Genomic DNA, 20,651 nt, shown 5'->3' on the forward strand with positions numbered 1-20,651 from the left:
ATGAGACAGAATTTAGTTTATTCGAGATTTAAGTGAAAGAAAAACAGATTGGGGTTTCCTTGAACTAGTCATTGTTTTAATAGATATAAAATTCTTTTCTAAAAACAGAGAAAAATCATAATTCAAAAAATGCGATATTTTCAGCAACCGATAAGGTTTGGATTGAAACGATTAAATCTTCAAGACAATGAATTTTTTATTTTCAAATCAAAGTTGCATTTGATAAGATAGCAACGAATTTGGATGATTTCCGCGAGCGGTTCATTTGGCCAATCATAATTGAATCTATCTTAACCGTAGGACCCTAAGACAAATTGAAAATGAATTTTAATATATAGATATTACGAGTGAGGAGATTGTACGTCTTACTAAACGAGATGAAGTGTGTGAAAAATACCTCCAACAGTGGAAAACCTGCATGTGACTCGACTTTTGAAAATGCAAACTATTGCCAAAAATACTGCATTGTTCAAATAAAGAAGATTAGTAAGAATGTAATGCAATTGTGTGCGGCCGTGGGGTGTACTGGCCTTTTCCAAGGTTAAAGAATCGTCCGTGAACGAAAAAAACTAGTTTGGGAGCTACTGAGCTAGCAAATTTCTAGCAAGACGTAAAACAGAAACAAGCAAATTGTTGCTTCCTATTTTCCAATCAAAACATTTCTAGGTGTTGCCACTTGTGCCATGATTTGATTGGACGTCCTGCTGATCCATTTAAAATGAATGAACAATATATCTTCACAATACTTAGAATAGTATACATTGGTTATTCACCCACAAACTGCTTTGTTTGCCTCGCTTAATCAACTTGAACCAAATCTCTAAGACTCAGCTGCCTGCCTCGAATGTTCTCTTGAGACACAATCGATTTAATAAGCTGATTCGTGGACAGTTGGACGTCTCACGCTGGAAGCCTGAATAGCTGAAAATAGTTATATTTTAATGATATGTTGAACAACTTCAAACACTAGCAGCGGGTGGATTTTAGACTTAAATTGATTATTAATCAAGAACGCTTTTATTTTGAGCTTCTGCAGCTGTTGCTTCAGTCTTATTTTACTCCACCGGGATTCTCGAGTAACACTAGTCACTGAGCTGCGGTTCTGCCTTAGTTCATCTACTCGCATGTAAAGAAACTAAAGAATATAGAGCTGTAAACAACAACTCGTACTTGGCCAAATCAAAACAACTGGAAGTTAATCCAAGTTTGTCAACATTGGTTTAGAAAGCAGAGTTTTCGTACCAGACGCTTAGTGAGTATATCTGAAAAACAGGACAACTTAACAGCGCCCAAGAAAAAAAACATTACTGCCTAAATAGTAGGATCTTTAATATCAGTACTACTTTGAATGATCTTGGACGATCACAAACAAAGGCAGACGTTTTCTTTATTTTTTTCACCACATATTTAAAGGCGGAAGAGCAAAGTTTTGGCTTGAAAAGTGACACGAAAGGCGTCGGAGCTAATGATGGAAAGTGACCAAAATATTTCATCGCCATCAAATGGTACAGGCATGGCGTCTTCGTCCTCGATACCCATGAAATTACTCATGTTAATCATTATCTTAATGGTCTTTGAGATTCTCACTTTGCTTGGTAATGGTTTCGTTGTTTATCTTGTTGCCATGAAGAGACGTCTTCACACCAATACAAATTGGTTGGTCCTGTCTTTAGCCGTGTCAGACCTGGCTGTTGCCTTGGCTATCATTCCATCAAGAACAGCTTGCTTTCGGCATCAGTGTGACGAAATCCTCATGAAGATTCTATATGATATCTTCATCTTTATATCGTTGTGCAACTTATGTTGTTTGACGTTGGACCGGTTTATTGCAGTCATGCAACCTCTAAAGTATCACTCAACTATAACTTATTCTGTCGTTGTCAAGATGATTATTGCCAGCTGGGTCATTCCTACGGTCATTTTCTGCATTCCTCTGATTTGGACTTATGGATACAGTGATGACATTCCTCTAAGACAAACTGCGGATAAGATATTCTATCTAACACAAATCATCATGTTCATGTGTGTTCCTTGTCTAGTGATGTTCATCGCGTATGCCTGCATTCTGAGCATGGCACTCGAGCAAGCTAAACGTATCCAAATATTAGAACAGTCTGTGTCAGCTAATGGGTCTAGCAATAGTTATTCCGTCGAGGCCAAAAATACCATCAAAGTATTTGGAGTGGTTTACATGATGTTTGTGTTTTGTTGGATCATGTCTGCATACCGTACTTTTGAAAACTTCTTCCATCAAGGTAGCGTGCCCTCCGAGGTCACCACAACGTCAAGGCTGCTACTATTGTTCAACAGTTGTGTCAACCCTATTGTTTACGCGCTGTGGAAAAAAGACATTCGCGCCGAGTTTAAAAGATGTTTCAGGTCGTTGCGAAGACGGCCGATGTCGATGTACAGCAGTCATACTACCATGGAGAACAGGACAAAAGGAAATCTTACCTGGGTGGAGCAAATGACAGATGAAAATGTGTCACTCTCAAGTAACTATCAGAAAACTAGCTCTAGTGATCAAGAAGACATAGCATTGGAAGAACAGTCTCTAATAATGCAAACCTGATAACTGATCCAGAGAAAATATAATGAATGCGTTTGTGGACGTTGTGGTATTCAGGTGATAAGAAAAAGCATGCAAGCTGACTGACATGGCATGCGAAAGACATCCTCGTAATCTGACCAGATATCCTGCCGATCAATTACAAAGTCAAAAAAAGTCATATCTACTGCCGTGAAATGAGTTGGTAAGGATAATTCGTGACATATGGCGTGACATATGGCGTGACATATGGCAAAAATGGCACAAAACATTAGACGAATACCGCAAATCATCAGTATATCCATATATCATATGCTAAATAAATTAAGAGAGGGACGCTGGTATAAAGTGATCGAATGGAAGGGTTGTACAAGCTATGCTACAACCACACTGCTAGCTGATGTTGAAAAAAATAGGATAATTAGAGAGTTTAAGGAGCTCGTCACGGCAAGCATCAAACGTCGATTGACAAGAAAACAAAAATTTTCAGAATTAGTAAAAAAGAATCGAAACTTTGGTGAGAACGGGTAAGGTGAAGCAGGGAAATTGAAAACTTGGTAATATTTTCACCGTTTGCGTGAAGAAAAATGAACATAGTGCATCATCTGTCTATTATTACGCACTAGAAATTCCAAAGAGAATGAAAAGAAGAAAAGGGCAATTGCAGAACGACTAAAGAGAAGGCGGACAAATAAACACTTTGTTTCATTTTGAATTAAGATGTCCCAGAAGAATGGTTACTCTTCCTTCACACGACATTAATTAAGGTTACTTTTTTTTTTATTATTATTTTCGTTAGAGACGCAATTCATTTCTCCCCTACACTTCGATGATAAAACGATGCACAACAGCCAAGGCGGTTGCTTACCTGGACTATGTGATTATAAATAATATTAACCAAACGAATGATTTAACAAACATCTACGAATAATCTAATAAATAAATGCATTTTTGGATGAGTGAGTGGTTATGCGTGTAGAATATAAATTTGACTGGTGTTAATGTCAGACCGATTTAACCAGCTGATCTGAAATAGTGACGTAGAAATTGATGTCACTTGCAAAACCGTGTGCCATGTTGAAGCCTGAGAAAACTGACCAGCGAAAATATAAACACTTTTCCACCATTGCAATAAGAATATAAAACTCATTAGTTATTGTGGTACTGTTATCAACCTCTTATTAGGAACGTTATATATTTTTTCATTTGGTGGCCTGGAAATCCATAACTTTCAAGAGGAAAAGTGACACCTCAGTTTTCATTGCAAATTTTCTCGATTCTGATTGGCTAACACTTTTTTCCCAGATCAGCTGGAAAGTCAGTTTATTTCCACAAAAATCTAATTTCCATTCATGGACATTCTTATCGATCCACGTCCAGTACATTTTCCATAATCCGATTGCCGCACAATATTGTAAAAAGAACGAGTTTCGCGATTTCATTATATTACTACAATAAACAATAGCATTATCATTGGTGCCTGCTTTCATTGATTATCATATTTTTCTACTCCAGAAATCGGAACTCAAAGAATCGCGTGTTTGTTGTAAATACTGCATAACAGAGGCTTTGCACCATCACGTGACGGCAGCCATGTTAGATGGCAGGAACAATACAATCGTTTTACATGAGAAAGAATTCAATTCCGAGAGAAAGAAAGGAGTCTTATCGTTCTGCATGTAATCACAGGCAGTCCAAGCTGTATTATGGGCACCGGCACGTGATGGTGCAAAGCCTCTATAGAGAAGACTTAGATCACATTACTTAAATTACTCCAAGAACCGCCGCCTCGTGCTGTGACCATGACGACGGTGGTGCATCAGTGCTGCGTCATGTCACTTTTGATTGGTCGATAGTGGTAGATTCACTTTCATTGGTTTTCATTGATTCAGTGATTATTTTAAGAAATTGAAATGCCAAGGAATGAATAATTTCAATCAACAGGTTTGTATACCTGGGTCACGACTTGAAGTGGAAGAGTTACGTTTTCAAGCACTCAATTTTTCATGTATATTTTACGACTTTAGGTGTCCTAGTGCCCTTGGGAAAAGGATTCAAGTTCAAAATCGAGTGTGGGGTAGTAGGTTATCGTATATACGTACCTATACTCGAGATACGATGCGGTAATGACCTCTTCTGCGCCTGTTGCACCTGTAGTCCTGTTGTGTATGTGGGGTAGTAGATTATCGTATATACCTATACACCAGATATGATGCTGTAATGACCTCTTCTGCGCCTATTGCACCTGTAGTCCTGTTGTGTATGTGGGGTAGTAGATTATCGTATATACCTATACACAAGATATGATGCTGTAATGACCACTGCTGCCCCACCAACAGCCAGATACGTTGCACCTGTTGTCCTGTTGTGTATGTGTGGTAGTAGATTATCGTATATACCTATACACCAGATATGATGTTGTAATGACCACTGCAGCCCCACCAACAGCCAGATACGTGGCACCATTGTCCTTGTTCGATCTTCGAAAACTCTCCAGCCACCTTGACTTCCTCCGCTTCTAATAGGAAAAGTATTTTTAATTTTTTAAAAAATCGTTCATCTTTTAAGATTTTAACACTGATCAAAACTCCTACTTCAATCCCCAAAAGAAGAGATTCTTTTGTTTTGACCCCAAAAGGGGATTTAGTGCAAGGGGTACGTACTTCTATGGCTGCGCGGGTTAGTCAGAGAAACTTAAAACAAGCGTGTGAGTTCGCGGGAGCACCGGCTGGTTTCGGAAACCTGCAAAAGATCATTATTATATGCCATGTGGGATACAGACTATACAATATTGACGACCAACCTTTGGTTCGTCACTTTGAACGTAAGACCATAGACTTGGTGTTCTCTCTATTGAATCTTTTTCTTTCAAAGATTTTTCAACAAAAATCTTTCCCACGTAACCATTCCCTACTTCCAGATGGGTTAAGGACTGGCGCTGGTGAACTTTGGTCGTTCTTTCATCAAATCGCCTATAATTGTATAAATAAAATATGAGAAAGTGTATAAAGAATACAAAGATTGTCTTCTAATAATTGTTAGTTAGGAACTGCATGCAGTTTTCGAATGAGTGGGAAACATACGGTTCTGACTTACATCACGTACACTGTACAACATGGCGTAACATTGAAATGACTTCCCATGTCTTCCAACAATTCATTCACAATTCACAATTCTCATCGCACAGTTTTGACACGGATTTTCCTTATTAGCATTTTCCACTCCTATGAAACGTACCGCTAAAGATGGACGTTGATGTTGCCCATCATTGTACCAACCATTTCGACAATTGTTTTTGTCAAATTGCTTTGTTAGATTGTCTAATGAATTTCTTATATGTTATTCAAACATTGATAACAAATTACATTATGTTCGTCATAGTACGTCCACCTATAGATTAATAGCACGAAAAGACGAGGTAGCGATAAAGAGATGTGAAGATTTGAAGTGTTTTTTAATATGCGCGCCTTACCTCTCCGAGCGATCCATATTTATGCTATTCAACTTATCAGCTTCCATTCTATCAAAAAGATAAAGCTGGTTTTTAGTAAAGAAAAGACTAAACACCAAAATCTGCTGATGTTTTATGACTTAACAATGAAATGATAAAATGAAATGATTTCATGGTCGCCATGTTGGAAGAATGATAGCGATATCCGCCAGCGAAGAGGTATTGCAGAAGTCTTGCAAACGAAATTTGCTTTCTTTTGTAATAACATCCAATTACAAGATTGCGATCATTGCCTTTCGTTATTTCTTATTCTTTAATTCTTATTAAGTAACCGGAGAACATCCTGTGTTCCGGGCTCTTTATCAATTAATCTATTTGAGAGTTAATGTGCTATAAAAATTGTTTTTTTAAAAAGGATTATTATTAATTATTTATCAAAAATAACCGGAGACCATACTCCCAGACCAGAATGCTGAAGCGTCGTATGGTAGCGCGAAGCATTTACGGCTACGCCAGAGATTTCGACCCCGACACCGCTATCCCGGGAGGAATTACAGACTGATCAGGAAGCTCGGCCGAAGCCTAAGGGAGAGGTTAGTCGGCCCCTAGACCATATATGATTAACCCCTTGCTATGACCAGCAGACCTGCTAAATGATTTCTCTCTACTGCTGACTAAACTCCGTGGTCACTCTTTTCCATGTGGGATGATTTTTGATAAACTGGCCGTGACGTTTGTTTACTCAAACTCGATGGAGGTAAAAATTTAAATGGAGTTCTCAATTTATTATCCTCCAACAACTTTTGATAGGAATCATTTTTAGGATCCATTTGATAGATCAGTGCAAAACTATATAGGAAAAAAAATGGTACGCATGCGCAAATACTCCATATAAGGATTATCATAAGAAATGAAAACGATAAAATCATCTTAACAAAAACCCAAAGTTGAACATATAAAGATGTACAGATACCTCGAACTTTACCGTGGCTTTATTCATTCACCTGAAGACAGTTGATCAGTTACCAAGTAATTTTTAACCGGAACGTCGAACAAAAATGCTTACTCGATGAAAACAACATGGCTGCCAAGTCTTTTTCTCTAAAGTTGTAAGTTTCAATATCCGGCTATTGATCATAGAAGCCACATTCTTTTGGAAATGGTTTCGCATACCAAGATTTTAGCAGAAGTTGCCATTTATATTAATTACTTACCTCTTTGTGATGCATTTTCTAAATTTTGGTAGAATTACGTCACGTAGATCCTTAAAAGCTTCCATGATGTCCTCCTGAAAATTAAACAGTGAGAATTTTTTTTTTCTGGGTCGGGAAAGATTTCGAAGAAAGAAAATTGTGGTAAGCCATGAGGATGAATAGAAGAGAAATAAAAAGGAGTTTAACTCAATTTTTCTTAGTTTTCATATATCTTTCTTTCCCTTGTCCGACTTATTTTTTCTCACTTCCCAGTCTTTCTTAGCTCATCCCTGGTTAATTAATTCACAGGGTTCCCGCCATCCGAATCTCAAATAATCGATCCCAAATATGGCTTGGACTCGCCTACCTGTTTAAAACAGTTTTGTATTTGCTGGACGTCTAGCTGTGCTATTTTATTGGTCGTTCTCATCATATCAGGCGTTGCTATGGTGCTGGACGACTCCTTGTCAAAATTGATGACACCTTGCAAAACTCTGTCCCTCACAAGGAGAATCTTCGAATGAGCAGTGCACAGTAGATGATCAATCTCTTCCTCAACATAGTGAATGTCCGTGGACGAAGACCGCTTGTCTTGTTGCTTTTTAGATTGCGATTCTTTATTCAACAAGTTCGTGGCAGATTTACACATTCCTTGGAAAAAAGGGAGTCAGGGCTTACCAACTAAGCTTATTTATTGGAGTACGTAGAGTATTAATGTCTATGTCAAATGGAATCACCTTCATATATAAAGAGCAGTTTTCGTATGAGTGGGGAACGATGTGGCAAATTCAAGGTACGTTCTTTATGTTTAGAACTCAGACTTATAAAAAAATTGTTCTATCCCTTATACCATAAGTCATTACCAAAAACCTCTCAATCTTACCTAGAGTTTTATGGTCGTTTCGGTTGGTCTTGGGTTGTGAAGGACCTACATTCAAGAGCTCTTTCATGGTAAATAACACGTTAGTTATAGCATAGTCTATATTATAAAGCATATAATACATCTTTGGTCCCGTATAGCTTTTGTAAGTTTGCTCCATTCGTTTAACCCCATCGATGAAAGAAAGCAATGTCGCTCGAATGGACGGCAGATTGAGGGTTTTCACTTTATGATTAGCTGAATTCTGTTCCTTTTTTTCTTGTAAACTCTTTTTTTTCTCGTCGTCTCTTCGTTGTATAATCTTTTCCATTTTTTCTTTACGTTCATCCATCAATGGAAGCAGGCCTTTTGGTGCTTCGATCTTTTTGGAGCTTGTCGAATCTTCATTTTCTTTCTCGGTCATTTTCTTCTGCAAGTCTTCTCTTGTTTTTAAGGCCTGTTTATATTCTTTAATACATTGTTCCCTTTTCGCATCAAGCGCTTTCCCTCCCTCCACCAACCGCTCCATTCTTTGTTTGAATTCTCTGTTATTTTCTCGACGTATTTCAAGTGCTCTTTCAGCTTGTTGCCTCCTGCGCCTTGCGCCTCTCAGGTAAGCTTCGTTTCTTAGTTCCATATAAAACGTACGCCATATTCTGAACCTTTGTAGCCTTTCAGCTCTGTACTCTCTAACAAGACGCTGAAAAATAACGACCGATATATTCAGAAAACCAACAAGGCATGATATAGCAGTATTACGCAAAATGATCATTAAGAGTGGTTATGTAAAAATTAATGCGCACGGCACGGACACGGAAAAGAATTGACCATATACATTGAACCAATCACAGCGTGCTAGATCATTGTTATATAATAAAGTGCTTCAGGCAGGGTACCGCCTACTTTGCGGCACGGCACGGCACGGCACGGCACGGCACAGCACGCAGCACGTCCGTACAATCATGAACAATTTGCTCAAACAACACCTTTTGGCGTTATCGCAACGCACAAGGCATCGCGCAAGAATCGTATGACTGCGCAATACCTCCAAGAATGTTTTTAATGAAGTTTTTCAAAGTCATCCCGTCTTCCACTTCATAGAGACATATCCATTATCAAACACATTTGCAAATGTCTATACTAGGAGGGGAGGCAATGTCGGTATAGACGTCCGCGCCAGCCAGTGTTCCTCGATCGACACACCTGGTGATGATCCCACTTGAGGATTGTGGGTCGGGCGAGCAAGAAAGTTCTAACTGAAATAAGTGAACTGAGGTCGATACCTTGAGTAAGAACTGCTTACCTCATAAAAACGGACGAGAAGATACAGAATTGCTATGATCGTCGTTAAGCTCAGAATAGTTTTAATTCCAAGATATCTCCACCAATAGTTCACCATCTAAAATGATGGCAAAAGGATGGACCAGTAATTTAACCAGATGAGAATAAGGCAGCAAAAAATATATAATTATAGTCTAAAAGCGTGATTTTACGGATATACCGCCACGCCTTGCTTGCTACCCATGCATATATAAATGAAAACAGTGGTAAAATGAAGAAAGATGATTAAATAAAGCTGAAATATCAAACGATTAGATGCATACCATATAAGAGAGCCATGCTATAAAGCCAAGGAGGCTGAAGAATATAACTACTAATAAAAGAATGGTTGCGATGATGCAGATCTCCTGTAAGAAAATAATAAAGCAAATATGTTATTTAACAGCAACAGCAACAGCAACAGCAACAGCAACAGCAACAGTAACAGCAACAACCGCCGTCAGTAGCAGCAGCATCGAACAAAGAGTAAAGTTTTGAGTTTTCAAATAAAAATCTTTCTGTAAAATGGCTAAAGCTACTCGTAACTTGAGAATAAGGCATAGCATAGAATGGTTAACATTCCGAAAAATGCCATCTGATTTGGCGGGAAATAGCCACGTGATCTATTAAGTGGTCTCAATCGAAATTAAAGGCGCTCAAGAAGCGCATGTGGTTAGTCCAAAGAAATAAAATGAACGGTGTGAGGACAGGAGAGTTAATACTAAAGTCTTCGAAAGTCATTAATGATTCATGAGTTCAACCATGTGATCAGAACGGACCAAGGAAATGAACTTGTATATAAAATCAAGAAAGGATATTTCCCCTGAACTTTAAAAAATTGTCAAAAGTGAAACGTAAATCCTCAGTACATACATGAGAAATTATGCGCATGATAATCAGAAAGGCCTAAGGCAGTTTTCATAACTTTCAGTTTTTGTACATTTTCGATAGTTTTAATTAAAATGTTTGGTTTTATTAGTGTTGGAGGTTTTTAATGGCATATAAAAATTCGAACCATGTGTTTTATTAATAACTGCTACATTTGAATAAACACTGCTGCTCGTTTTTATATATAGTACACGACTGTTTTTATTGATCTTTGTTGTTCAGTTTCAAATCTGCTGTATATATAGCAAGAACCTATCTATGACCAATTTGTGGCACGATCCCAACAATTAACCCCGTGGGGGGGGGGGGGGGGGGGGGAGGTCTAGTGGCCCACAGCAGCACGGCACAAATTGGTTAGCCGTTTTGTTTTTGCAATTTCGCTGTCAAGATCGGCCATGAAAACTGTTATTCCACTGATTAGAAATGTATAATGAAAGCTCTAACAATTAAATGAACTGATAAATTCAGTAAATTAAAAACTTACTGAATAAAATGCGAAAAATAATTCGCCCTACCAGGGGAGGGGAAGTGGTTCACAGAAGCACTATACAAATTGGTCATCCGTTTTTTTGCAATTTCGCTGTTAAGATCAGCTATGAAAACTGTTATTCCACTGTTTAGAGATGTATAATGAAAGCTCTAACAATTAAATGAACTGATAAATTCAGTAAATTAAAAACTTACTGCATAAAATGCGAAAAATGATTCGCCCTACCAGGGGAGGGGAAGTGCTTCACGCTACGCGATAGCATAGTGGTTAGCCGTCTATCGACGGACTAACCACAAAAAGGGAATTTTTTTTTAGTTTTATAATTAAAATAAGTTTGGTTCTCAAAAAAAATTGCGCGAGAAACTAATAAAAGTTTTTTTTGAGTTCAGATCGAGATTTCTAAAAATGTTACCGAAACGCAGCTTGTGCAACATGATGAAGAATAATAATAAAATATAATATAAATAATTGCTCCACTTACCACTCTCTTGTCAATCTTCATGTTTGTTGAAAAATTGTATATACAATCCGTTACGATAAAACACTGTTTTCGCAGCTTCTAATACTTTATTCAATGAATTAATTTTACATATAATCACGTCATATTATGACGTCACTATTGCTGCCATTTAATGACTCCAAAAATGGAAATTGGAATAATTTAAAAATGCGCGCGAGCTGTATATGATCCGAGGTAGCCTATGACAAGATTTCTGTAGGTTTGTTATTCAATGTATGGAATAAAGAGTATGTCTAAATAAATTAGAATAAAATTTATTAGGACTTTGTTTGGGCTGCCTGTGGTTTGTTTGGAATACAATCACAATGAACTCTGCGCATGCGTATGGTTGTCAAGCTCTGGTAATCTCGTCCCCAGGGCCTTCCTTTCTCTAGGTCAGTATCTCGGTGATGACCAAGAGCAACATAGGCTCTGGGAACGAGATCGATGCTCTGGGTACGAGAGTACTGGTATTCACCATTTTCCATACATCGGTTCACTGGTCAAACACAAAGCTCAAGCGAGGCGCCAAGGTACTTTCAAAGGATTATTCAAATTTGAACCTTGCAACCTCGACTGAATGTTTTGTGTTTGAACAGTGAACCGATGTATGGAAAATGGTGAATTCTCATTTTATGGAATAAAGAAATTTGCCTACTGTAATTTATGAAAACGAATAGCCGAAAACATCCTTAGCTGATTGTTTGATGAGTTTTGTCAGTTTGTACAGACAAGTTGCTGCGAATACGAAAAATGTTGTTGAATGCTAGTTGATTTGCGGCATGTTAGTCCAGTTGCTGCATTTTAGACGGCCTAGACGACATGTGCAACTAAGAAAAAAGTTGCTGCAAATAGTATTCACGAGTTCTTGCATGTTAAACGATATGCACTGCGCGCGCAGTTTACCAATCAAGAGAAGCTTATACTTCAGTTTTCGACGATTTCTGAACTAAATCAAAACGATCACTACAAGCAGCAGCTCGTCTAAAAAAAATTTTTCTAACTTGCAGCAACTAACTTCTTGTGATTTGTAGCAGATCGTTTATTATGTCCATCAACTCGTTCAATCAATTTGTCCATTGTCAGCAGTTTTCCTCTTCTTTGGAGACCTAATGATATCTTGAAATTCCTGCTAAATGCATACATGACACAATCAGTCATTTCGTATCCGCAATCACGTACGACCAAATCACAGCTTATCTTAAAGCTATCGAAGTGATTGATATCAATGGTTTAATGCAGCCATTAAGATTCAACCTTCAACAATCCTTTTATATTTGAATTACTAAACGATCGCATTCTAAAGTAACTAGCGTTGCAACTTTGACTTTATCAGCAGAACGGCTAATGCAAGCTAAAGATGAAATTTTAGGGAATTTGTATCTCCTGCTTTTACGCGTTGCCTTTCAATATAAATCGTCATACCGTTATCAGGTATATCGTCTTAGTGACGTACAAACCAATATTATTTCCAGCAAAACTGTTTCATTTTGCATCTACATTATCAAACCGTGGTAAAATCTCATGGTCTCATACAAGCAGATCACACAATTCAAATTATACATATTTTGGGGAAAAAATTTGGACGCTACTTTGAGCCCCATTATTGCATTTGTAAAAGCAAAAGTCTGTAAATTTCGAGTGATTCGTAACACATCAAATCTTTCTTCCGACAGTCACTTTCACACGGATATTCGCCTGGTTCGTACTAAGTAATTCCCAAGAAAGAATAATCGAATAGCTCCCTTAGTGGTGTAGACAATCTGTCTATATGATTTGATAACTTTTCTATGCGTTCTCCGTTAAAGATAAAGACTCATTTAAGAGTTCTATCTGCCCTAGCTACATCTTATTGGTCAAATCTTGGCGGGAAAAGGATTGTTCTGAGTATTATTACAATGTGATGACGGATCTTTAATCCTGCTCTCTCAGGAATATTTGAAGGGTATTTTTTCCTTAAGACCAGCATTCTGATTCCTTTGCATATAGCAAACGGAAGCTTTTAGGCATCGAGTATTATAGCGTAGCCTCACTGACTACAGCAAGAGACATTGAAGTATATTGAGGATAGCAATACAAGGATAGCAATACAAGGATACCTGTACACCTGACGACAACTTTATTCGCAAAAATGACAAAAAATAACACAACTGAAGGACAAGAAACAGTGAGCCCTAAACTCTTCCTTGCTCTTGGAGTCTTTGAAATCTTTATCAGTCTTGTAGGATCGACTGGAAATTTACTGACTTGCTTTGCTGTGATTAGAAACAAAAATTTACACCATGCAACCAACTTCTACGTACTTTCCCTTGCAGTAGCCGACTGTTTGGTTACAAGTATTTTGGTCCCTGTACGAGCAGGAGAGCACTTGGCCATCTTTACAGGCTTTGTTCCACCTTCTAAAGTGGTGATAGAAGTTGCTGTGTTCATAGGAAGAGCCACAATTCTATCGTCATTGGCGAGTCTTTCTGCATTGAGTTTTGACCGCTATATGGCACTTAAATATCCCATTATATATCGAGTACGAATTCGATACAATTTCACTCGAACTCTTATCATCGTTTCCTTACTTTGGATCATTTCTTTGTTTCTTACTACGATTCCTATGTTCCCTGGGGTGAGCCCATTTCAGGGACTCATCATCTTTGTAGTATTTGTCTTTATTATGACTTTAATAATTTTCATCACAAGTTGGAAGATTCTAAAGCTCGTCAAACAACTTTTTAATAGATTGAAAAAGTTTAGGTCGACGAAAGCGAGCGAAGAAACTTCGTACGCGGATCACTTTTCCTTCGCCAAATGTTCGATATTTCGTAACATGAACAAAATAGACATGGATGGAAGAGGGAAATCGTTTGTGGAACAAAAGCCATGTTTCTCACTTGGTGGTAAAAGGAAGCTTGCTTTTGATAATAAAGCTTTTTGTATTGAACATCAATCTGTCAGGCTTTTAGCAGTAACACGAATTGTAAGCAACGATGATTATGGGAACTCCACCACTTGCCCTGAAGTTGAAGGTACCTCTTTCTCACTAACCGACGAGATGAACTCAAAAAGTCTCGCGCAAAAATCTGTCAACGCCTCGAATAATTCACACACACAAGAGTTTGAGCACAAATCATTGAAGTCGAAAGAAAAACTGGCTGCTAATACTTCTGGAAGATTAGGAGGAGTTTCGTCACTGGCAGATGGATACATCGCTAAGACGATAGCCATTATCACTTGTGTATTTGTAGTTTGTATCTATCCACGAATCGTCCTCATTTTGTATCACTTGGCCGTCAAGGAAAATCAAGCAACACGAATCTGGCGTTTGTGGCTGAAAATTTTGATCTACACTAACTCTATTGTAAATCCGTTTTTGTATGCTTGGAGGTTTAGGGATTTTAGAAGGGAATTCTTTTATCTGATTAGAAAGCTAAAAAGAACGATTTGTTAACTCCAAAAAAACTGTTGGCTTCTTATTGTCATCAAATTAATCTAGTGTTCTTGGGAACGCAATCAAAAAATAGCTGAGGGAAATACTATTAGTATGTGAGATAGGAGAGAAAAGAAAATAGTCTTACCGCTCAACGTACGAGTAAACTGATAACTGCCGAACGGCCTTTTGAATAAAGGAATACTTCTTAAGCTTAGCGAACTATAAATCTCGTTGAACGTTGCAAGAGACCTGATAAACCAGAGACAAATATGAAAATCTGTTTAAGGATATGTTCATGGTAAAATTGAAAATTCTTTATTTCTTTCTTTCTCTCTCTCTCTCTCTCTCTCTCTTTCTTTCTTTCTCCCTTCCTTTTAAATCTCTTTCTCTTTTCTGCATATCATTCGCCAGTAAGTTTTCCATTTTACGTAAAACCCTATAACATAAATATTAGGTTTAAACACAATCGGTATAGCGGCAACCAAAATATTTTAATAATATTAACACATTTTGACACAGAGAATGGCCATTTCAGTCTGACTGGGCTGTCTGTACATGTAAAGCAATTACGCAATTAGTCTTACTGCACATACTCCATGAAATGAATGTTTAATATTCATTAATTATTATTTTTCGTTTATTTCTTTGATGAATATTATTTGACGAACAATGATGCTATATAATAGAGCATGGTCACATGTCAAGCAAAAAAACTTTTTTAAACATGACAAGATAAGACTATTTGGGAGGAGATAATAGTGGTCATTTTTTTTTTTTTTTTTTTTTTTTCGTAGATTAAAAAAGTTTAAAATATGATTTAAAATTGTGCTATATTCCAGGTTCCTAATAGTCCGTAATTTATCAGTCTTTTTTTTTAAATTAGTGTGCTAGCAGGTGTGTTAGTATCCTGTATGACTTGCCTTATATTCAACTGCACATAATGATATTTCACAGACATGACTCTTGAAGTCAAGTCAAAATCTACTCGTAGGTCAAGATGAACGATGACAAGGCTTACCTAATCGATATTGACAGCTTGCCGGTTGAATTTAATCCCCTCTGATTTACATAACAACTGTATTGTCCAAAAATAAGAGGTTTTTTCTATAGCAAATTGTAAGCTCAATTTTTCGAGTACTAAAAATTCCTTTTACACAAAACAGTTTGCTTTAGCACAAGAAACCTGGGTAACTATAACTAGAAGACGAGTCTCTTGATTTATATCTCTCGCTTATTCTGATTCCGCCGAGGGGTCAAAGCTGTGGTCAAAGCAAGACCATGTTTAACATTTCAAGACCATTAGAGAAGCTGGTGAGAAAGAGCGTAAGAATGCATGCACATGGAAACAAAATTAAAGAGGAAGGAAGCCGTTCTTTTGACAAAGCCATTCGGTTAATGGATCATTCGCTATGAAAGGAATTGGAGGAGTGATTGAACCTCTCAGCAGTCATTGTGTCGGCGACTAATTGCTGCAAACGGAAATAAATTTACCCCGCTCTGCTTTGCTCAGCGTGATCCTCTGTAGCATTCCTTCCCCCTTGAGCTATTTTCCTGCAAAAAGTAGAAAAAGTACAAAAATAAATGAATAATTTTAAATTTTAAATTTACGTTCCAATAATTCGATGATGTTCTGAAGTTTCTCTGCGTGACACAGATGCAAAAGTCTTACATCTCTCGGTACCCGGTGAATGATGCAAAACATCATTCCCTGAGAGTCCTGGGAGTCATGGAAACTTTGATGCTGTGATCATTCGTGACATCCCTCTATTTCTTACTAGAATAAAGTCACCTCTAACAAACGTTTCCAAGGCAAGGTTATATATGTGAGCAGATTTTTCTAGCTTGTGTTACATCTCCACATCGATAGTAAATAGACTGTGAATTCATTTGCAATTCTTGAAGTCTTTTCGTGTTGTTTTGAGCATCTGGAGAAAATATCCTTATACTAGTAATGAACGAAATGAGGCGTCGCGTGCCTCGTCCATGGTTTCCGAGTCACAACAAAACGACGCCATCGTTTTCCGTGTGATTGTAATTTGTGGTGTACAACCAACATACTTTTGCTTTGCCCTCGTGATTATTCAGCAATCTATTATCTAGATAACAAGTCACACTTCCACACAGACATGCTTCATTTTACCGCAACGAGCATAGAAATGAAACGGCGGTTTAGAAAGTATAAGCAAACAGATCAAGTAATAAGATGTAATAAGATGCTCGTGATTTTGATCTTGAGCGCCGAAAGGACGCGAAAAAAGAATGCGACGCTGTTAGAAATATGATCAGATTATCCCAAAGGGACGCTAAAATAATGAGGGTACGCCAAGCACGAAAAAACCTCGATGGTTTCCAAATGAAACTGTAAAACAGAATTGCTGCAAAATATAATTTGCGCGCCTTTTTCTCAACGGTTCATGCTCACTGATCCGATCCCACAAGTCCAATATAAACCAAGAAGTCCGTTCTCAATCACAGAATAAACAACAAGAAAACAGTCGTTGTTTGGGGCGCCCATTGATTGGGTGTTTTAAACAAGCTGTTGAAGATGACTGTCATAAAGTCAATCAACTATTATTCTCGCATCCCACGCAATAACACGGTATAAATACTCCCGACTGAGTGAATTCTAGTTTACTCCACTCCCAGTTCTGCAGAAGAAAGGTAAAATACTTTTACACTTGAGTACGTGAAAATGAACTTGCAACTGTTGTTATGCTTGGCGTGCAGTCTTCTCGTGGTTTTGCCATCAGAAGGATCTTACCGTAAGTCCGTTATAGAATTATCTATTTTTTTCATTTATATTACAATATATGAGTACTCATCATACATTTTGTTGGTCCATTCCAGGTCGTACAGCGATTAAACGACTCTTTGAAGACTTACTGCGAGACAGTGGAGGTAAAAATACATTCACAATTCACAATTTACACAATATGTTTTTCAAAAAGTTTTGTAAACTATTTCAACAAACTTTGAAGAGGATTTGAAATCTTTGTCACTCAAAACTAATGTCAAAGGAAATATTTTCAGCGCGAGAAATTTAGTTAATTTAAAGCTAAGAAAAGATTTAAACTAGCTTATAATACTTAGCTTATTCGATGGAAAATTTTGTGTTGCTTTTTGTTCAAATTCTTTGTACAAATATATTTGAACATACTTCCTAACCCCACCACCCATCGCTTTTGAACGTACAAGGGACAGTAAAAGGTCATAGTGAGTAACCCCGACGCTTCTTTTCCGTCAGTGGGTTCATTTTGAAAGTGGATATTCTAGGAGAAGAAGTCCAGTTATAAAACCGTGACTGACAAATGAGTTCCTCTGTTCCAATTCTAATTTGAAAAAAAACAAAAACACGCCATCCAATCACGATGCTTGAATAATGAAGAAGCCATATGAGTGTCAGACTCGTGCATTCAAGAACTATAGAGTTAGTGAGTACGTGAAAATACACTTCCACAAAGAATTTGGACAAAAAAAGCGACACAGAATCTTTAAATCGACAAAAAAATCGCCATTTCGACCTGACGGGCAGTACCAACAGTTTTTGCTAATCAAGTTCAATCAGGTGTAACGTTTAACGTTTAACGTTATACTATCGCAAAGTTCCCGCTCTCTCAGCATGAAGAGTTTGCCGGGTTTCCTAACCAGTCCCCCTCTACCAACCATGGTCAAACATATTGGCGACCCATATAAATGACAGACATAGTACATTACAATGCTAGACTAAATCATAATGCAAGATTTGAAAGATTTGATTATTTCCGTATCTGTCAACATTATCAGGGTGACTTGACGAGGTCAATATCTAAGGCTTTTTATAAAAGTAAACGAATTTTAAGGCAGAGTCAGACTTGAAGAGGTAAATGTCTAAGGCTATGCTTTTATACTACTGTATAATAAAAGGAAACGAGTTTTAAGGAGTGTCAGTATCCTCGGGAGCGACAGAAGATGAGTAACAGCTAGTGCGGATTTCAGTAGCGTAGGGAAAGCGTATGGCCAGGAGAGTATTTCGGAGTATTTGCTGGAAGTTTCACCGCGTAACAGCTTTTGTAGAACTTGTCTCGTAACATGGTTGTAAACGGCGGCACAGAATTTTCAGCGTTTTTCTGTCTCATTAGTCATATTCTAAACACCTTATTTTTCAGTAGCTGTAAATATGACACACACGATTAGTTAAGAGTTAGATGAACCTCATCCAACAAATGCTCAATAACCTTATTCAGATTTTTTTTTTTCCCCGGTAGAGGAACTGCTTTGCATGTCCTGGTCAGATCAACAGCCAGAAATCTGTGGAGAAATGGTCAAAACTGATCCTGGATACTGTCAAGACTATGGCGATCAGCCCTTCTGTCGTAGGACTTGCAGCCCTTGTAAGTTTACTTATTAGTCAATGTACTGTGCTTTTTTGTACGCAACGAAGCGCGCGACGTCACTAAATCCCAGTCACCTTAGTTAAGCCATACTACATGCATGAGCGACTTGCGCGCAGACGTCGCGTGAGAGCTGATCGAGGGCAGATTAAGCATGCTGCCATCGAGAAAGCCTCATCTAAAATCAAAATACAAATGAAGATGCGAGCCAAGTTTACTACAGTAGAACCCTCTATATAGCGGTCACCCTCTATATAGCGGCCAGTGGTCAAAGTCCCAACCTGAAGAAGTTTGATTTTTGTAGTACAGGTTCTACTCTGGGTTCTACTGTACTTATCGTTTCGTGTTTCATGTTTTTTTCCGCAATGAAATTTGCTTGACTTTTAATCACATTTTTTCTTTTTTCTTTCCTCAGGCGGACCTAAAAGTAAGTTGTCTTTCTTATTCCAAAGCATTCTTGAGGTTTTTGAGTGCATTTCACCTTTTTATTGAGTCTCCTATGCAGCCGCTATTAGTGTCGTCACCCAAAGCTACCCTCCTCCCCTGGGGCATAACCGTTATTTAGTGAGTGCTTTCATCTCGATTACCAATATATGAAAACTAGTCAAGTAAAAACGAATACAAAAGTCGAACTTCATATGACATAAAGACCGCCTTATTATTCATTGCTTTTGATGCGTAGCTGAATACGTCGGGAATTTGCGACGTTTGACCTGAGCCTTACAGAAAAATAAAGATATAAATAATACTTTTACTTTCTCGTTTCAGAATTGAAGCCTCCTGCGCCGTCAGGTAATGAAAGCGTTAACATTATTCTTAAACTTTCTTAAGAAAAAATATATTTGTAACGATCATCCGAAGAGCAAAAATCCCTTACATAGTTATCATTGAAACTACTTTATTATAATTTTCTTTGAAGTCTCGTGTTATCACATGATTTCCGATGGTCAGTATTTTATGGCGGGAAAAACTTCCCGCCAATGTTTACAAAATTAAACTAGTCTTCGAAAATTTCAATCCTTTAGAGTATAATTCAATACATCATGATCATTTTCAACTTGCTGGTTTCCAGCCGACATGTTGGATGAAGTTAACAAAAGATTTTGTCTCGCTTTAATCATTAGTCTTTTTTGTTCGATTCAACATGGCCGCCTTATCTTTTATTATTATTTTTTGCAAGAAATTCTTCAGTACAATGTTGCCGAGAAATTAAAAATCTACTACAGTGTTGAGAATTGCCTACCCTGGTCCCAGAGGCTCGACGATTTTTCTCCCGGCCACGTATACAAGAATTGCCGGCCTTACTCTTCAATGGCTTTTAGTAACTAAAGTGTTAGCTGACGTACTATTTTGCCTTTCTTACTACAGGTGAATGTGAGGACAAGAGAGACGACTGCGCATATTTAATGAATTTGTACGGGATGGATCACTGCAAAGGGCAGCCCACTTATGCTTCAAAGTACTGCAGGAAATACTGCAAACGTAAGTAACATAACATTACTTTTTTCCTTGACGTTAATAGTTACCAAAGTATTGCCACTTCAAGTTACAATTTGATATTAGGCTATGAATTAAACTTGACCAATACCAGATAGTTGAATCTGATATTTCC

At 37.7% G+C, this 20,651-nt stretch overlaps 2 protein-coding genes and 2 long non-coding RNA genes across 4 annotated transcripts in view; all 4 read left to right on the top strand.

Annotated features, from left to right (window-relative positions):
• LOC148908698 (uncharacterized) overlaps nucleotides 1-7,979 on the top strand; it is a 55,158-nt gene extending 47,179 nt beyond the window's left edge. Inside the window, exon 3 of the long non-coding RNA XR_016120795.1 lies at nucleotides 7,502-7,979. This is a non-coding gene — a long non-coding RNA (uncharacterized LOC148908698). The remainder of the gene's footprint in view (nucleotides 1-7,501) is intronic.
• LOC116297885 (histamine H2 receptor-like) lies at nucleotides 731-4,021 on the top strand. Its single transcript, XM_031706202.2, has one exon. It carries the CDS (start codon nucleotides 1,466-1,468, stop codon nucleotides 2,570-2,572), a length of 1,107 nt encoding a protein of 368 aa, XP_031562062.2. The 5' UTR covers nucleotides 731-1,465; the 3' UTR covers nucleotides 2,573-4,021.
• A 5,166-nt stretch (nucleotides 7,980-13,145) lies between the features above and the next one.
• Nucleotides 13,146-15,092, top strand: LOC116297884 (dopamine receptor D2.L-like). The gene has a single exon (XM_031706201.2). The coding sequence runs from the start codon at nucleotides 13,380-13,382 to the stop codon at nucleotides 14,685-14,687; it is 1,308 nt and encodes a 435-aa protein (XP_031562061.1). The 5' UTR covers nucleotides 13,146-13,379; the 3' UTR covers nucleotides 14,688-15,092.
• A 2,078-nt stretch (nucleotides 15,093-17,170) lies between these two features.
• LOC116297886 (uncharacterized) lies at nucleotides 17,171-19,466 on the top strand. Its single transcript, XR_016120793.1, has 3 exons — nucleotides 17,171-17,431; nucleotides 17,517-17,567; nucleotides 18,914-19,466. It is a non-coding gene; the product is annotated as an uncharacterized LOC116297886 (long non-coding RNA).
• The last annotated feature ends 1,185 nt before the right edge of the window (nucleotides 19,467-20,651 follow it).

Source organism: Actinia tenebrosa, unplaced genomic scaffold (assembly GCF_029948245.1).
Source record: "Actinia tenebrosa isolate PJP-AT-01 unplaced genomic scaffold, QUT_ActTen_1.0 PGA_scaffold3__52_contigs__length_22856419, whole genome shotgun sequence".
NCBI lineage: Eukaryota > Metazoa > Cnidaria > Anthozoa > Actiniaria > Actiniidae > Actinia > Actinia tenebrosa.